General features: G+C 40.1%; 1 protein-coding gene and 2 long non-coding RNA genes across 7 annotated transcripts in view; 1 reads left to right on the top strand and 2 right to left on the bottom strand.

The window, feature by feature from the left end:
• Positions 1 to 2,965: 2,965 nt before the first annotated feature.
• LOC117944906 overlaps positions 2,966 to 19,051 on the top strand; it is a 28,598-nt gene continuing 12,512 nt past the window's right edge. The window contains exons 1-2 of the long non-coding RNA XR_004656691.1: positions 2,966 to 2,977; positions 15,867 to 15,950. This is a non-coding gene — a long non-coding RNA (uncharacterized LOC117944906). The remainder of the gene's footprint in view (positions 2,978 to 15,866; positions 15,951 to 19,051) is intronic.
• On the bottom strand, positions 15,726 to 17,492 carry LOC117944894. Its single transcript, XR_004656679.1, has 2 exons — positions 16,808 to 17,492; positions 15,726 to 16,740 (listed from the first exon to the last, which is right to left on the bottom strand). It is a non-coding gene; the product is annotated as an uncharacterized LOC117944894 (long non-coding RNA).
• The window catches only part of LOC117944865 (endophilin-B2-like), a 21,678-nt gene continuing 20,126 nt past the window's right edge, over positions 17,500 to 19,051 (bottom strand). For 4 of the 5 annotated variants that reach the window (XM_034872073.1, XM_034872077.1, XM_034872076.1 and 1 more), the window contains 3 exons: positions 18,643 to 18,844; positions 17,734 to 17,900; positions 17,500 to 17,647 (listed from right to left, as the gene is read on the bottom strand). In XM_034872073.1, the coding sequence (XP_034727964.1) occupies positions 17,793 to 17,900; positions 18,643 to 18,844 (310 nt within the window). In that variant the 3' untranslated portion in view covers positions 17,500 to 17,647; positions 17,734 to 17,792. Of the gene's footprint in view, positions 17,652 to 17,733; positions 17,901 to 18,642; positions 18,845 to 19,051 lie in introns of all 5 variants that reach the window. The other variant, XM_034872074.1, reaches the window with a different exon arrangement.

The raw sequence follows: 19,051 nt of genomic DNA, 5'->3' as shown, positions 1-19,051 counted from the left end.
GAGAGAGAGAGAGGGTGTCATGATCGTTAACGGTGAAGTAGGGGATTTGATTTTGGCGACTGTAATGTTATCAGTTAGCATTAGACCTAATTAACCCAGGGTGAGTCTAATGACAAGAAGCGTGTCTGCCCGGTTCAGCTCTGAGATTTTCTCGCATTGCACAGCACTGTGAAGGAATAATCTCTGAGATTACGTTATGTTCTGCCTTTGGTTTGAAGTGGTAACTGCAGTCTACAGCTCACATATATTGATATTTAGTGGTGGCAAATGGCTTTTTGTAGACATGGACATTATGTCACATTGTTCCTTTCAGCTATCCGTCAGTGCACCAGGAAAGTGAAGAAAAATAAGTTTGGTAAATCCAATCATGTAGCTAATGTTGGAAGCAGTAAAACAGTCAAAGTTGGTAACTCTCGGTACACAATCCGTCCTGCCTGCACCATCTGTTTGGCGCATGTGAAATATGTTCACGCATACACATTTGATACATTTGACGCGGATATACTGCACAATCTGTTCCCCTATACAGTTAATGAAAGTCTGTTTGCATTCACCGGAAAGCTAACGTTAGTTTAGCTTACAGCTAATTCGGCTAACCACCAGCTGAGACACCATGTAAAAGACCCTCAAAAGTTAAAATAACCGTTTGAATATATAACAGTTGTTACGTAAGTTCTGCTTGACTTGTGCTCATTTAAAATACAATCACTCAATACTTGTCTTTAATATTACTGTAAAGTAATTTAACTGTAGGCTGCTTTTCCCACTGTTAAGTTTAAGTAACGATATTATAGTCTGAATCCAGCTTTCAGCTAGCGGTTAGCCGAATTAGCTGTTAACTAAACTAACGTCATTAGCTTTCCGGTGGAGGCTAACAGTAATTCCTCCTATATCATGATTATCATCTGCGCGTGCGCGAACACATTGCACATGCGCAGAACGGATCGTGCAGGCAGGATGGATCGCGTATCGGCAGTAACAACTAACCTTTTGCATTTCTAATCCAAACAACGTCAAACTTGGTGGTTTTAGAGATATGCGCATAATACACACTCACACACACACAGACATTCCCGCAATAGAGGGAGGAGTGGCCAAAATGCAGAAAATAACACCAGGCAAGATGAAGGTAAATTTACTGAAGGCTATTGTCAAGAAGAGGTTTAAACTCTGGAGACTCAGGACGTAAGCAGGGAAGAAGCAAGCAATACAAAAACAGGAGCAGTTCAGGTTCGGCGTCAGAAGGCTGGAAAGCAAGATATAAACTACACTGACAATCTGGCAGATAGTGAGTGGAAATGGGCCATTTATACAGTCTACTGCAGGGCTTATAAGGCAAGGTGAGAACAGGTGCACATGGAGGTAAGAGTCAGTCTGAAGGGAGAGACAGAGAGGCCAGATGGGGAAAACACCACTAACTCTCTGCGAGGCACGTCTGAGCTGAGTTGCGGCTGCGTTCCGGTTTTGTTCCGTCCTCCGCCACATGGCATACCACACAAGGAGCATCTCAGATGCGATGCGTTTTGCTGCCGGACTCACAGATTACATTGTCTCTGCTTTTCACTTAACAGAACAATCATGTGTTTATCAAGCTAGTATCTATCTACCTTCCACTCCAGGCACTCCCACAGTTAAATTCCATGCCTTCTCTTTTGTAGTAGTCGTAGTAGAGTAATAGATAACTTGATTGTCCCCCTGGGGCATTTGGATTTACGGCACAGTCGTTCACCTTTCACACACATTCATTCATTCATATGTCGAGGCTGCCGTACAAGGCTCATCAGATAAACATGTACGCCGATGGCAAAGTATCGGGGGCAATTTGTGTTCAGTTGCACGGTTACATTTGGTCTTGTTCAGTAGCCGGGTGCGCGGTCTCCTCATGACAGCCTACCTTCTTAACGTCAAACGTAACTACCAAGATTGCCTAACATTATATGTAGCCAACTTGTACTGTATATAGGTTATGATTCTTTCCCATTGCTATTGTGTGGATTTGACCGAGAATCATAGACACCGTGTGATTACATTACTTGTGTGGTGGCCACGGTCACTCAGTCTCAATGTTAGTCTTTTTGTTCAAAAAACGGACACTAGTTGATTAGGTCTCTTAGGGTCGCCACGGTCTATTCATGTCATTTACATACAGTGGGACTTGAAAGTTTGGGCACCCCGGGTAAAAAATTGTATTATTGTGCATAAAGAAGCCAAGAAAAGATGGAAAAATCTCCAAAAGGCATCAAATGACAGATTAGACATTCGCACAAGATGTCCCAAAAGGTTATATTTTATTGCCATCATTTGCACTTTCAAATTAACAAAAAACAAAAAAAATGGCATCTGCAACAGTTTGGGCCCCCTGCAGAGTTTATAGCATGCACCGCCCCCTTTGGAAAGCTGAGACCTGACAGTGTGAGGGATTGTTCTCAATCATCGTCTGGAAAAACCAGGTGATGTCAATCTTAAGGTTTTAAATGGCCAGACTCACCTGACCTTGCCCCAACATTCAGCACCATGGCTTCTTCTAAGCAGTTGTCTAGAAAACTGAAACTGAAAATAGTTGACGTTCACAAAGCAGGAGTGAACAGTGCAAGTTAAAGCAAGATCTGGAAGACCAAGAAAAATATCAGACAGAACAGCTCGCAGGATTGTGAGAAAAGCAAGTCAAAACCTATGTTTGACTGCAATCCATCCAGAAAGACCTGGCAGACACTGGAGTTGTGCAACACCATTCCACTATACAGAGATACTTGTGCAAATATGGTCTTCATGGAAGAGTCATCAGAAGAAAACCTCTACTAGGTTCTCACCACAAAAATCAGCGTTTGAAGTTTGCAAATTAACATATAGACAAGCCTGATGCATTGTGGAAACAAGTTCTGTGGACCGATGAGGCTAAAATAGAACGTTTTGGCCGGAATGAGCAAAGGTAATATTGGAGAAGAAAGGGCACAGACTTTTTATGAAAAAAACATCTGTCCAACGGTTAAGCGTGGGGGGGATCAATCATGCTTTGGGTTTGTATTGCAGCCAGTGGCATTGATTCTAAACACACCTCAAAATCCACAGTGGGTTAAATCAAGAGGCTCAAACTGAAGGTTTTGTCATGGCCTTCACAATCTCTTGACCTCAAAATAATTGAAAATCTATGGATAGACCTTAAAAGAGCAGTGCGTGACAGACAGCCCAGAAATCTCAAAGAACTGGAAGACTTTTGGAAGAAAGAATGGGCGAAGATACCTCAAACAAGAATTGAAAGACTTTTGGCTGGCTACAAGAAGTGTTAACAAGCTGTGAAACTTTCCAAAGGAGGCAGTACAAGGGATTAACTCTGCAGGATGCCTGAACTTTTGCAGGTGCCATTTTTTTTGTTTTCTGTTATTTTTAAAGTGTGATGGAAATAAAATCTACCTTTTTGTGACATATTATACATATCTAATCTGTCATTTGATGCCTTTTAGAGATTTCTCCATCTTTTCTTGGCTTCTTTATCCCTATTAATAAAACATTTTTCCCGAGGTGTCCAAACTTGCGAGCCCCACTGTGGCGTGCACTTCATTATTAAACCGTTGTCATGCACAAAACATTGCAAAGCGGGGATTTTTTAAATGCAAACATGGGCTACATTAAAGAAAAAACAGGGCGTTCACCGATCACACTCAGATAGAAATTATTCCAATAAAACTTTTGATCCATCCACACAACGTTCACTACATGTTCAAACAAGGCCACGCCCCTTCAAGAGACAGGAAGTATGGCTTTTTCATACCATTATTAGATGTTTGGCTATAAGTAACTTTTAGTTTGTGTTGTTTCTAGCGGCCACTTTGGACAAAATCGGTAATGTTTTTACAATCATCATCGCCGATCACTCAGTCAAGTATGATGGCTTGTGCATGAAATCATTTAATATGGAGAGACTGGTGCACTGACATCCCCCACACTGTGCTTTGACAGAGACAGGCCCAGGACCAACGGCACAGACGGCTGGTTTGTTTGTTTGGGTCCTTGTTTTAGCTACAGAGTAAGACACCTTCCTTCTACATTATCTTTGTTGAGAGTCGCACATGCACAGTAACTAAGTAAGATCACAGCTAGATAACTTTTTCTCCAACTTTGGTCAGTACAAAGCAGGATTAGCTGGGAGACTTCTTCAAAATGAGGGAGCACTTGTGGAATACCTGCAGAACAAGAATATGTAAGTAGTTCTTTCGTAGATTCATTTGAACTAGTGTGTGTTGTAGTCGTGTTTTTTCCATTGAGAATGAACTAGCATGCATAGTGCTAGCATGTGCTATATTTTTTAATTTATTTAACCTTTATTTAACCAGGAAAATCCCATTGAGATTACTAATCTCTTTTTCAAGGGAGTCCTGGCCAAGACAGCGGCACAGATCACAACAATTCCATACATTACAGACAATTTCATAACAATTTCATAAAACTATTTAAAACATTTACAGACCATATATTTCATTTCCAAACCTTTAAACAAAAGTTTAAACTGACCAATTGCAACCACTTCCTTCAATTTCCAGAACTTTTGTAACTTGTTCCAAGTTGTGGGGGCAGAATATTGAAATGCCACCTTACCAACTTCTGTGCGGACACTTGGTACAGACAGTAACAGTAAGTCTTGTGAGCATAAAGAATACAGTCTATCCGCAGTATATCCACCTAATCTTGGCTAGTTACGTAGAAAGCCATGCAGATTTTGAACAGCTGACCTGATGACTGAAGGCAGAGGACATTCAGAAACCTGTATCTCACTCGAAACGGCAAGGATAGTGTTTTTTTCCAAGTTTCTATAAGCACCAGAGACAAAGTAACACCCCAAATGTTGGCTACTGACTACAACGACATTGCACACTGTAGAGTTATTTTATGAATGAAATAGACCTATTACACGCCTGAGGGCCAATACAGAGACATTTTCATTTACAATCCTGTAATTGTCTCCAACTGTTGAAAGCCCGACCAAGTGACTCAGTCAGTATCAGCAATAACAACTTCATAAATCAACAACAGATAACTTCTAAAATACCAATAAAATACAATTAGGCCTACATTAAGAAATCTCCTGCTACCCTTTACCGGGCTGGATATAATAACAGAGGCTTTCCAGTGTTATGCCAAAATCTGTGACCTGTCAGAATGTGTTACTGTTGCACCGTCTACCTGCCGTAAAATCCTTCTGTGACGAGTTATTATGGATCCCACATAACTTCTGGGCAAGTCCCGCCCTACGAAGCGGCCTGATTGGTTGCCGTTAGGCATTGAACTCAAGTGGTTAAGGTTAGGATAAACGATTGGTTAGGGGATAGGACCTGAACAAATCGGGTTACATTACCTAGCGTGTGAATGCTGTTGAAGGGCAGGACTTGCCTAGAAGTTACATGGGTTCCATAATAACGCTTCTGTAACTTTGTGTGAAAAACTGGACCCGGGCAGAGGCCTTACTAAAAACTATATCAAAAATAGCCTTCTTTTTTTTTCTTTTTTTTTTGCTGTTACAGGTCATTAAAGATCAACAGATGGAAAGTTACACACTTTCAGAAACATTTAAAAGTTACATATGGTTACTTTAAATTATTTAATAAAGAAAAAGCTTACTGATTGTTTTTTATTTTAGTTTTTTTTTTTAAGGAGGCAAATACACATGCTACTGTCTACATCAGTGAGGCAAAAATGGAATTTGTCTTTGATGCAAAATGGGGTGGCAGTAGGTAAGTCTGTGGGGATCACCAGATCAAGACCCCGTGCAGACCAAAATGGATTATGGACTGGTAGCTGGAGATGTGCCAGTTCACCTTCCGGGTGCATCCAAGTTCTCTTGAGCAAGGACATGTGTGTGTTTTTCAGACATGTGTGTATTTCGGGCCTGTGTGTAACACAACAGAGTGACAAAATGCTTAAAAAAACAAAATATCCCCTTGCTGGATGTCTTTTCCCTCTCTCCGCCCTTTCATGTCTAAGCTGTCATATCAACAAATGCCAAAAAAGTATGTCTTATCTTATTCTTAAAGCTTTAGTGGGTAACCTTTTTGATATTATTGAACGTCCGTTACATTCAAGCCATTGCCAAATGAGTTGCCAATTAAGACAATAAGTTCCACATAACTCTTTGTTTCGCAATATGACTATGTTCAGAAGATTGTGTCATCCGTGACTTTGACTAATTACCTCTTCTGCAGAGTCCATCATCTTTTTTTAATCCTCTGTGTCTCCTTGGCTACTAGAAACTGCGTGTAAGGGGAGGACGGAGGGGGGTTACTTTACTACATTACAGATTTGGCTTGCTTTAGCCCATGAGAGTTTTAATTAACTACTAGAAAAACTATTAAACCCTTGCATTGATACCAACACAGGAATCTTTTGGCTGATCCTTCACTAGGTTTCACTTACCACCTACAGTTTTTGTAGTAGTCGCCACTATTTCAGGTATTTACCGTGCATACCTTCGTGTGTGGGCTTGTCAACACAGTTAAGATGCTGCAACACAGTGATGTAAGAGAAATGAAAGTGATTGCAAGGCAAGTTTGGTGGGGTTGATGAAATTGTTCAAGGTGTGCTGCGTATCATTAAAAAAATAAAATTTATTTTTTGTATTCTATCTATTGCACAACTGTACATACATACGTATCTGTTTTTGTTCATCACTGCCCTATAAAGCTCTTTGTGTGTTACAACTTTTACATTCAAAGCAGATTTTCACATAATTCATGATGACGATTAAGATGATTTTAAGAGTGTAACCAGTAATCATCAATTTATCAGGAATAGAATCAAAGAGAATCTATATTAAAGAGATAGTCACTGTCTAAGAATTGTTTTGTTTTTGTTTGATCATACAAGAAGGAGGAGGTTGTTGTTACTTTATAACATAGTGTTTGGAATGTACATGTCTTTGTATATGCCGGTTGTCCTGGAAATATGGGTGTGTAAATCATTTTTATGAGTGTTGAAATCCTTTTATATCCACCTCCCACCACATTGCCTTCTTATCTGTATATTCCTGGAACAGTCTGTTTGGCCATTTGAAATATTTGAACCAAAACTCAAAAAGTAGTTGGGTATCTGTGCTAATACAAAATGGTGCAATCTTTACATTTTCACCCTGGAAATAGGTGTATGATGTGCTCCGTATCTAAAGGGAACCTCCGATGATGTCATTCGGGTTTCTTTCTACCAACCCTACCAACCTAGATTGCATTGAATTATGGGAATTGCAGGACCCAGTGTTTTGAGAGCTTGAATCATCTCAGAGACTAAATTTAAGGATATCTCAGCTTTATTTATTTAGACATTCCCTAAGAAAATGTGTTTTGTGAGGCCCATAATAAAATGAAAGTGCTAACGCACGATCACGGCAGTGACCTTTAAGTAACATAGAGAGAATTAGTGTAATAAGAACATTGCAGTGAAGTGAAGTCAACTGAAGTCATTGTTGCAATTTTTCACACGGTTGCAATTGGTGGGGTGTCTTTCGGTAAATTGACTGGATGTTCTCTCTGTTTCGCTTCCTGCTTGGCTGTCTGAACGGCCCGCGGCGCATGTGAAAATAGACCTGCAGCGTATCTTTAGCATAGTGGAGAGACTCTTTAAGCACGCTTCTGGCTGTGAAGTGCCGCCGCCCAGCTGGTGGAATTTCAAGCAGTGCTTGTCGTGGCGCCTCCGGAATGCAGCACAGATGTGCCGGTGGAAAATAGGGATAAGTGCCAAAAAGTCTTAATTACTCTAAATGTAAGGTTTTAAATTGTATTTCTTAAAAAGCTTCAAAAAGCATTGAAAGCACTTTATAGGGAAATCTACTCTACTGTACAGTCAGCTTTTATACACTTGAAAGGTGTCTCTGAATAGTTTGCAACATGCTCCTTGAATGAGAACTTGGATGGAACTAAGATTGATAACAGTTACCACGGTTTTGGACACTGACCCAGAGTGTCTGCATCAGAACTTCTCAGACCACTCCCGCACTTTAAATATTTTCTCGCTGTTTAGCTAAATCTTACAAACAATCAGTGCCTTGCCAATAGATCATTGAAAACATTAGGTGGACCTTCAGAGCTATAAAAAGAAAATATTGCAACATTAAAGTAGTGTATTTAGTAGGGCTGCACAATGTAGGCTATTGCTTTTTTTATCGTCATCACGATATCAGTGCAGTAAACACATTGTGAAAGACTGCGACATTTTGCAAAAGACACTGAGATTCTTTGTGATAGTTGAAAGCAGAAAACTGCACTTTAAAATGTAACTGCCCTTCTTTTTTTTAGTGCTGCTTTTCATATTTCATTCATATTGTTCAATAAAAGAATGTGTTTAATGATTTAATTTAAATTAAAACGGAAAGAGAACACTTAAAGTGACGCTGCACTGCTCTGATGTGCAGTTATTAAAACTGCTTTTTCATTGGTACAAATGTGCTGCTTTGATTTAACACACTGTTGAGTCAGACAGTTTATAATAGTTTACAAAAAAACTGAATTAAAACAGTTTGGAAATACTGTATTACTGTATTACTTGGTCAGAAAATAAGAAAGTAGAATGATATCTGTTAATCTTTTCTCAGAACAACCAGTAGGTGAGTGATACACAGCTATCATCCAAAGGTCGGTAAGGCTTTTATGCATGTGATGAACATTTCCTGACTAGTTTGAAAGGGATCCAGGAGTTGAAGCTGTGTCATTGGAATACCAGTCTCAGTCTCTGTTTATTCAGTGAACATCAATGATGAATAACCAATGCTCTGGTGTCATCAAATAAAGAGGCTCCACCCAGTGTTCAAACTATACTGTGGCGTTTTGGGGTCGTGCGGTTGCCACTTACAATGACTTACAAGGATACATAACAGCTACACGTGTATGCACTCTACAGGATTTACCCTATTATACTATCTATAAACAGAACATCATGCTGTATTTGAGATTTCACATGAACAACGGTTAAAGTTAGAGATTAGATTAGATAATTTAAAGTGTGAAGTTTGAAATAACTGAAAGTAAATAATACCTACACTACCGGTCAAACGTTTGGGGTCACTTACAAATTTCCATTTCACTCCATTATAGACAGGCTACCAGCTGATCTGGGTGGGTGGCTGATCTTTAATGCAATATCTACATTTCCCATTATCAGCAACCATTCATCCAATGTTCCAAATGCTCATTTTGTTTACTAATCTGATATTATTTTTAAAAACTAACTAAGAAAACATGAAACAACCCTTTTGCAATTGTGTATGTTAAAAAAAACAAGGCAACTGATCTCAGCTGGGATTCTGTCTATAATGGAGTCCAATGGAAATTTGTGAGTGACCCCAAACTTTTGACCGGTAGGTAGTGTCCATAGTTTAAGTGCGTTATTTTTTGCTGACATGCAGTTTCTGTGCAGTGTTGCACACAGCATGAATTCAATTCAAATTTAATTCAATTCAGTTTTATTTATATAGCGCCAAATCACAACAACAGTTATCTCACAGCGCTTTTCATAAAAGAGCAGGTCTAGATCGTACTCTGTGATGTTATTTACAGAAAGACAACAGTTCCCACCAAGAGCAAGCACTAGGCCACAGAGGCAAAGGAAAAACCTCCATGATGGATGTCAGCTTAGCTACATCCTTCTCTCCCCCACATCCTCTATGGAGTCCAGAGGACAGTCCAGCAAAGAGCTCGCTCTCCTGATCAGTCTATTGAGTCTGCTTCTGTCAGAGAGTTTAGCGTAAACATTGTCGCCAACTTGGAATGATTAATAAAGATCAAGAGGTCACGGCTTGTCAAAAAGTGATTGATGGATGTGAAAGGAACACATGTGTATGACACAATCTCTAGTAAGAATTACATCATAACGGTATGATTGAACTCAGAACTTCAGAACTTGTTTCTCAGACAATTATATTGCAAGACTAGCAGCTAAATCAACCCCAGTGTTTATTTTCCTGATAAAGGGTCAATTCTACTAGCACCAATCCCCCCTACTCTTCTGTCCTTTAGAAAGAAACTTTAAGAAAGAATAAGCATATTATATACTGTATGTTGCATGAGAACTAACTAACCCTCCTGCACACTCATCTGATAGCTTGCTTCGCTCTGCCAAGTCAACTATTCACCCTTCTTTTCCCACGGACGCCTTTTTTTTCTTCCCACGCACAGCCCTTTTCCCATCGCCTAGACATGCCTCTTTTCCTTCCTAACCACTTTTTTTTCCTTGTCACACCAACCCTTACAATATTATAAAGACGGCGTCAGTCAGCGTAGCAACTTACAAGATGATAACTATGCTATAAGAAAAGAAAGATTTTTTGGTATGGACTTTGTTTAATGTGTATAGGGTGTACATTTTTATTGGCGTCTGTTTTGAACCTACATACAAAATACAACCGACAACGCTTGTTGACTCCTGGAGAGAAAAAAGGAAAGTTGATGCATATGTTATTGTCAATGTTGATGACTGAGATTGGCTTGATTACTGCAGGTTTCAGGGCCTGTGGAAAGATACCTGAAAGAACAGAAGAGACGTGTTCACTTCTGTAGAAGATCAGAAGCCAAACAATTCGAAACATTTTTAAAAACACCCGTTGGTACAATATCAAGGCAACAGGAGGACGTTTTCAGATGTTTTATAAATTCCTCCAAGGTTTTCTTTGTTTGATCGTATGAAATTGCGTCATATTGGTATTAGTTTTTCCTGAACACTGTGACAACACATGTCCTGTACTTGACATGAAGGGACTGACTGTTTGTCTATTTTTCTGAATGTTGTCTTTAAAGAAGGAGGCAAAGTCATTGCATGCCTTGGTAGATAAAAGTTCAGATGCTACTGGTACTGGAGGGTTTGTCAACCTATCGACAGTAGCAAACAAAGCACTGAATTATTATTGTTTCTGGTATTAATGTCAGAGAAGAAGGACCGCCTTGCATTCCTCACTGCCAAAAGTATAACATTTCCTTGGGTGACAGGTACAGAAATTTTATACATACAGGACGATGTGTAGCTTACTACATAACTAGAGTCTGTAAGGTTAGCAATTCTTACCTGAAAGTGTCTTTATGAACTGACTAAAAGATTGTGTTGAAACAAACCGATTGATTTTAACAAATAATTTACAACTCTCCTGTCCCTGTCTGAGCGGCCACCTCTCCAGCAGACCCCTTTACATAGGATGGCAGAGGCTACCAGAGAGTCGTAAAAAGTTCTGAGGAGGTCCTGCACGCTTCAAATGACCTGAGTCTCCTCAGCAGATGGAGGTGACTCTGGCCCTTCTTGTGGCAGCTATCAGTCCAGTTTAATTTATTGTTTAAGTGAACACCCAGTAATTTGTAGCTCTCCACTACCTCAATGACAGAGAGACATTTGGTAATCAGTAATCATTGTTTAGGTAGTGCCTACATTTAACCATGTTTTATTAATATACATTAGGCAGCGTCTTTCAAAACATGACCTGCGTGAAAGAGAACAAAAATTCATTGTACCCAGCACTTCTGGAAAATGCACTTCCAAATGTGTCTCTGTCCCCACAAACCAAACTGACGTCCATGTCCCAGGGGGCTGTAAATGGCTGCCCACTGCTCCCTTAACCTTTATCCTCTTCACCAATGTGATGTTTACATAAACAAACTGTACTTAGCCAACTGACGTTTCGGTATAAATGGTGTTTATTTAACATGCTCTAAAATAGACATGCATACAGCATGTATTCTACTGATTCCAAAAAGACTAACCACCTACCGCCACACTGCAGACGCACTCTCTTTGTACGTCACTGTTGCGCACAGATGTTTAACACAGTGCCCCCTCCTAACACTCCACAATTCATGTTAGTACATGATTCATTGGAGTTTGACAGTACTGATGACAGTCTTTTGCAAACCCTTAAAATGCTCTTTTTGGGGGTGTGTTGGAATAAAATCTATTCATATCATGTGTGCTCATAAACTTTATATTCACGTAGTGCATTATATTAATCATGTGTGTGCAATTCATAATATTTTGAGCTAAAGAGCAAAGGCATTACACATAGTCTGCTTGGTTTCAGTGTGATAAGTTCATAAGTTTACTGTGACCTTATAATAGGTGGTTTTGGTACAATGTGTCCAACCATAGCTCTGCCGAGTGAGTTTAATTCTGAAAAGCAGGGCCAAGGGTGGTTAGAGACACGTCCTGTGTTTGGATGAAGATCCTCTCCAGTAGCAGTCTGAGGCCTGTTATCTATTTTTCAGGCCAAGCTCTGCTAGGCACTAACCTTCTGAAGAAAAAACACACCGCACAAACATGTCAAAGTTGTAGCAACTGAACCCCCCCCCGTGCACATAAGATCAAGCAGAACGGGAAAAGAGTTAGACAAACTTAGGGAGAGCTATGGATGCATAATTCTCTGTAACCTTGTCTCTGGAATATATTCTATTGTAATAAACGTTCTTTTATGCAACCTACCGACTTGAACCCTTATTCCTGAAAGAATCTAGAAGGGCAGGATTACGGCCAAACAGGCAACATAGTCCAGCTTTGCCAGACCCTCCCCCACAGCGCTGTACAGGAAGGTCTGGCTAGTTGTTTAGTCATTCAACAGAAAACACAGATTAGACCGATAGTCTAGCTAACTGTCTGGATTTACCCTGCAGAGATCTGAGGAGCAGTTAACCATAAGCATTTGGCACAATTGCCGGCAGAGTGGAACTTCATTGCTGCCTGGCACAGCCCCAGTCTGATCTGTCTGCTTCCAAGCAGCTGCAGTGATACTGGTGTTATATTGGTGGTTGGAAGTATTCCAGAGCCACTATGGGTGTAGAAACCTAAATATAAATCTTTGAATAACTGGTTGACCTACATTCCGACTGTCTGAGCTATGCAAGATCAAGGTGCCGCAAGAGAGGGAAAACACTGAGTAACTGAGAAAGATACAGGCTGTGTAGCATTACCTGGCATTCCCCAGCTGGCATGTAAGCACATGGGGATCCCCACAAAAAGAGAAAATTACTGTTAACAAGGGGTCATGTTATGACTAACAGACTTTGGCGCAATATATGTCTACTAATCACACTTCCCTGTCTCTCTTACTGGGAAAGTGATTTAGGATTGGCATGAAGTCATAACTGTTTGAGTTCTGTCAGGGCAGGCACAGGAAACCCCAAATCGTCTCTGTCCAGTAAACGTGTACTGTCCCTTTTATCACTCAGCATTTGGAGCTCTTGGCCCGAGCATGCATTTGATAAGATTTAAAGTCTGTCTCTGCTCAGGGTGGGTATGTTTTAATGTGTGTTTGTTATGTTTGCGCCTTAGAGTAGCACTTTTAACTTTGTTGTATGTACTTACAATGACAATAAAGTCAATTCTGTTTCTGATGTGTAACTGGGTCAGGAAAATGTGTGCTGTTCTATTGGCCCTTCTGCCTCTGAGAACCTACGTTATAAACTAAACAGCCATGCTAGTGGCTCTGTGAGGATGTACAATAATGTACTCAGAGCAGTGCTTTGAGTTAAACACTAACACGAATCATCAGGGGATCAAGCTATTACCATAAAACCTCATGAATCATGAATGTGTGTATTTTCATGGCAATTCATGTAATAGTTTTTGTTGAGATATTTCTCTAAAAGGTCAACCTCATGGTGGGGTGAGAGGAAAAGTCAGGGAAGAGGATCCCCAAAGTCATTAGGATTCATCCTCAAGACATCATAAATGTCTGGGCAAAGATTTCATAGCAATCCATCTGACAGTTGTTAAGATTCATACATAGACTTTACACAAGCTTTAGTCTGGACCAAAATAGCAGAATGACTATATGATTGTATTATCATGTCATGCCATGACTAAAGACTGTGGTTAGGTGGAAAATGCCACAGAACATCTGCGTTGTTGTAAAGGCCCTTCTACCACTGCAATACTGATGTGAATCAGTTTTAGCCTGGATCAACGCAAATACAGGCAAGTTTTGGGACTGATTGGTGGGATTGCTGTGAACAAAGTACAAATGGAGATACACTGCAGAAAAAATTACGTTTAACCGTGTATCCAGCTAATTTAAATAGCTCACCCTACTGTATTGTGTTGACTTCATGTAATATTGTATGTGGCATTTTCTTTTGCGGGGTGCAAATCTTCCAATTCAATTTTTTATTCAATTTTATTTATAATATAAAATCATAGCAAGAGTTATCTCAAGACACTTTACAGACAGAGTAGGTCTAGACCACATTCTAAAATTTACAATTTAATTTCCCCAAGAGCAAGCATTTAGCAGTGGCGAGAAAAATCAAGTGGTGAGGAAAACTTCCTTTTAGGCAGAAACCTCAGACAGACCCAGGCTCTTGGTAGGCAGCCATCTGTCACTGTTGGGTGGGGGGGTGATGAACAGTGGTAATTGTAGTCACAATTAAGATAATGAAACTATGAATAGAAATAATAGTTGCAGCAGGGCATAGTAGGGCGTAGCAGGGCGCCAAGCAGGACCACGGCGGCAGCTGCAACCATGATTTAAGTGCCACACTGATTCAAGGAAAACTGCGATACGAGAAACCATAATGACTTTGGAGAATAACCTCCCCCAAGATATGTTAATAACAAACATTTCTGGGACATAAATGCACGCAGATGGAAAGAGAGAGAAGAGAGGAGCTTAGTGTTTCAAAGGAAGTCCCCGGCACTCCCGAGCCAGCTCTATAACCCCCAATTTCCAAAAGTTGCGGAATGGCTGCAGATCACCTTTACTCTTCTGGATGGAAACAAACTGTTGTTGTTTTTGTGGTTCTATTCTATGTGAATTTGCAAGCTCTTGTGGATCATCGTGACTTCAGCTGTCTGTCATGGCCGCGGCCGTTCTGCAAAAATCCAGACCTGGTGGATATTGACGGACGGCAAAGCATGGAGCTGAACCGCAGCGGAGCCGATCCGCAGCTTTTCTGCACCTGGTGGAAATCCAGGATAAGGGTTAGCTGATGTTCCACCAAAAAAGTTATTTTTTTTATTCTGCAGAGCCACCGTGACTGCGTCCAAAGCTCAGCACCACCCAAGACTATTGCGATTGGTTTAAAGAAATGCATGCAACCCAGAGTTTTTTTTCTCCCTATCCTAGACCAGACCTTACTCCACAGCGCAGTGGAGGTCTGGCTATGTGAGACTAGCTGTAACTAAAACATTCAAACGGGGCCATCCCGGCCAGATTTGGCATCAAGGCTGATAGAGCCACGCATTGCCAGAGCTTCCTCCCCAGCACTACGGAAGAGGGTTTGGCTAGTCCACACAGTATTCCTGGATGGGAGAAAAACGTGCCCTGGGTTATTGGCATTTCTTTAAACCAATCACAATCCTCTTGAGCGGCACTATGTTCAAAAGAAGTTTTAGTCGTGCAACAGAAAACTCAGATTGGACCGATAGTCTAGCTAGCTGTCTGGATTTACCCTGCAGAGATCTGAAGAGCAGTTAACCCCAATCCTCACAAATCTACCCGAGTTTAGAAGAGCAACACAAAGGAAGAGGAAGGTGATGGACAAGGGACATCCGGAGGAATATCGTGGATATAGACAGGCTGTTGTGATGAAATTGCAAGATGGCCTTTTGGTTATATTGTTCTTAGTTTTGTAATTTGTGATTTTTTTTGCCAAAGTTTTACCCTTAAATCTCAAATCACTTCCATGTTCGTTCTTATATGAGACTGGGGGATGTTGTTTTAGTTATATATGGTTCCAATGATAAGTATATACAGTAGCTGCGAAAAGTCAATGAATTTAAATTATTACTTTTTATTAAATTGCATACATCTCATTCATTCAGCACGGTTAAGGAACAGGCAATATATATTTTGACAAAATATATAATAAAAATAATATTTATAATACAAGATGAGGTAAACAGAATCACAACAGTATCAGTAAAAAAACATTTTTTTAAAGTTTGTGAAATGAGCACAAGAGTAGAGAGCAGCACACATGCCATGGATTACATTAGTCTGCCAAGTGACAACTTATTAGCCCCCATTCTCACCTCTAGGGCAAGAAATTAGCTTGAGCAAACATTATTCTCATTTCACAAAAACGGAGTAGTTAAAATAAAAAAGGCAGCGCGTTTGCATGCACACAAACTGGATGTGAGAGAGCACATTAGTTTTTGTGCAAAGAGTTTGGTAATCCAGTCCACTCTCACACACACGCACGCACACACACGCACACACGCTACTAGCTGTAGCACATGCAGCTCTAAGACCGAAGACACTTTCACGTATTAACAGACAAAGCAGCAACAAACAGGGACGCCGCAGGTTCAAAAAACACTTAAGGGAAAACCAAAATCACACAAACACGCACACATGATTAAAAGAAGTCGGGAGTCTTGCATGCCGTATGTGGTGTACATTAGGTTTCTGGACATTTTTTGTGTGAGGACAGTCTCTGGTTTGCAGCAGATGGCCTTAGCAGTTCCTACCCATCAGCTTAAGGCAGTTAGGATGGAAGTGTTCATGTTTTTTTGCTGCACACTTGTTCATATGTTCAAAAGTGACATCTTCAGTGCCGTGGAAAGGCGTGAGAGGCAAAAGAAAAAAAGCTCCTTTGGTAAAAAGTCTAATCAAAACAAGTGAATGCAATGACTCAATAGAGCAAAGCTGTAGCTGTAATGTTCCATCCAACTGTCCACAAAATGTTGTTGTCACTTTAAATAACAGGAGTTACATTCTTTTTAATTAGCAGTTAAGGCAAATCTGCTACCAAAGAGTTGAGAATAATAGAATGATAAAAAAGCCATAAAAAACTTTATTTGCCATTTTAAGTGTTTGTCATATTTAATGTTTTTATCGAGGATAAAAATTAAACAAAACAAGAAACACACAAGAAATGCAAATCTATTCATGTCGTTTTGGAAGAAAGGGGAATAACACAGAACGCATTTCTGTAGAAAAGTCTTACGTAATTTTCAGTTATGGAATTAAAATAAACCTTTTTCAGGAAAACCCATATGCAACAGAACATAACAACACGTTTGCCCATGTCTGTTTTCACTTATTCAATGAAGAGTATCTGTCACACAGAGATAAACTGTACTTAACTGACATAATTAGAGGACAAGAATTGTCATCACCCCTTTAACCGGGAGAATCAAGGAGGCGTAGTTATTGCACGCTTGTTAAATCCGTACCGCTGCCTTCAGAAGACAAACTCCATCAACAGCTTCAAGAGACAATAAAGACACTTGTTTTTTTTAAAATAAATCAACATTATTTTCAATGGAAATCCCTCTGAAAACAGTGAGGAAGGTCTACCTGAACCATTGGGATGTACAATAAATATGTAATAAATAAGAAAAAATCATAATAATAATAATAATAATCCACCAAACATATCTAAAAGGAATGTTAACTATTCCCCACAGGGACTTTTCTTGCACACATTGTAACAATGTCTCCATTATCACTGCGGTCAGTGTCATGTGATTATACTTCAGTGTGTTCCGAGAGGCACACGAATGAGTAAGTGAGTGAGTGAGTAAGAGTGTGTGTGTCTGTGTGTGTGTGTGTGTGTGTGTGTGTGTGTGTTTACTTTTGCTAAAGCTTACTGTGGAGAAGTGCTATTCAAGGTTACAGGTTAGTGTAGGAGTGTGAAATTTAAGGAAGTGAATGAAATATCCTGATGGCTTCAGTAGTACTCACACATGCACATGCACGTCTGTATGTGTGTGTGTGTGTGTGTGTGTGTGTGTGTGTGTGTGTGTGTGTGTGTGTGTGTGTGTGTGTGTGTGTGTGTGTGTGTGTGTGTGTGTGTGTGTGTGTGTGTGTGTGTGTGTGTGTGTCGATGCGTGTGTGTTCTTTAGCTGAGAAGCTCCAGGTATGTGACAGGCACTTTCCCTTTCTGGTTTCCCCTCTCTCCAATCAGCCAGTCAGAGTCCATTCCCGGCACTGTGTAAACTGTAATGAGCTGTAAAACAGAGCACACGAACACCAAAATTAAATGAGTATAATATGCTTTAGAAGATTTGAAAAAAAGAAAAAAGAAAAAAAGAAATAGCCTGTAAAAAGACCATGGCCTTTAGTTTCACAAGGGGGATATTAAGGAGCATGTGATGGTGGAAAGACAAGACTAAAAGGGAGGCTGTTTTATGTTATAACTCTCCTGACTTGAAAAAAGAAAGATCCCACACTCAGCTCTGGCTTGGCATCACAATTCTTATTATTATTTTTTTCTTTATTTAGAACAGCGGAAAATAAACAGGAAACAGGGGAGAGCGAGGGGGGATTACATGCAGCAAAGTCCCTCGGGTCTGTATCAAACCTGGGATGAATGCTCTTACATGTGAGCTTTAGGCTGCCTATTCATCACAATTTATTAATAATATCATATTTATGATTTGAAAAAAAATGAAATAAATTGTGATGCTGAGCAAGAGCAAAGTGTAAGATCTTCCCTTTTCAAGTCAGCATATAAGACTGACTTAATCAGGGTTAACAACTTTTTATAGGCGAGGTGGGCCATCTCAAACTGACTACGCCGTCATCTGTATATACTTAGAAAATAAAACATTAGCCTTCAAGGGAAAGGGCAGACACATTGCTAGAATCAGTAAAAGGAACATGAGTGAGACTTATGTTAAAACTGGAGAGATTTCTGGCCAATAGCCATTATTCTAGCAACCAGCTGCAGGTTAATGATGAAACCTTACCTCATCAGCTAAAAGGGAGAGCTCACTGGAGTCAGCAGCATCATAATCATAAAGGACTTTAGCCTTGCGAGTTCCTGTCGCTGGTGCCTGAACTTCCTCAATCTTCAGCGTGTCTGTCTCCACAGGGCTGCTGATGCTCTCTGATGCAGAACCCGCTGTAGCTATGGAGTTAGTGGAGTTCAGCGCAAATGCATTGGGGAGCCTAAGTGAAAGCCAGTAGTTGATCAGACCATACATGGGAAATACAAACATACAAAAATAACACATAAACTAGCAAAAAATGGTATCAGCACATGACTGGAAACCAAGCATGTCACAAGTAAGATTAGACATTCCAATGAAACCATTTTTTTTTTTTTTTTTTTTTTAATCATTTGGAAAATTTGGTTTTGAATCCAATCAGCGGTTT

The sequence above is a fragment of the Etheostoma cragini genome, chromosome 5, assembly GCF_013103735.1.
Source record: "Etheostoma cragini isolate CJK2018 chromosome 5, CSU_Ecrag_1.0, whole genome shotgun sequence".
NCBI classification, from domain to species: Eukaryota; Metazoa; Chordata; class Actinopteri; order Perciformes; family Percidae; genus Etheostoma; species Etheostoma cragini.
Note: the sequence above shows the minus strand (reverse complement) of the source record. Positions and strands in the feature narration are given on the sequence as shown.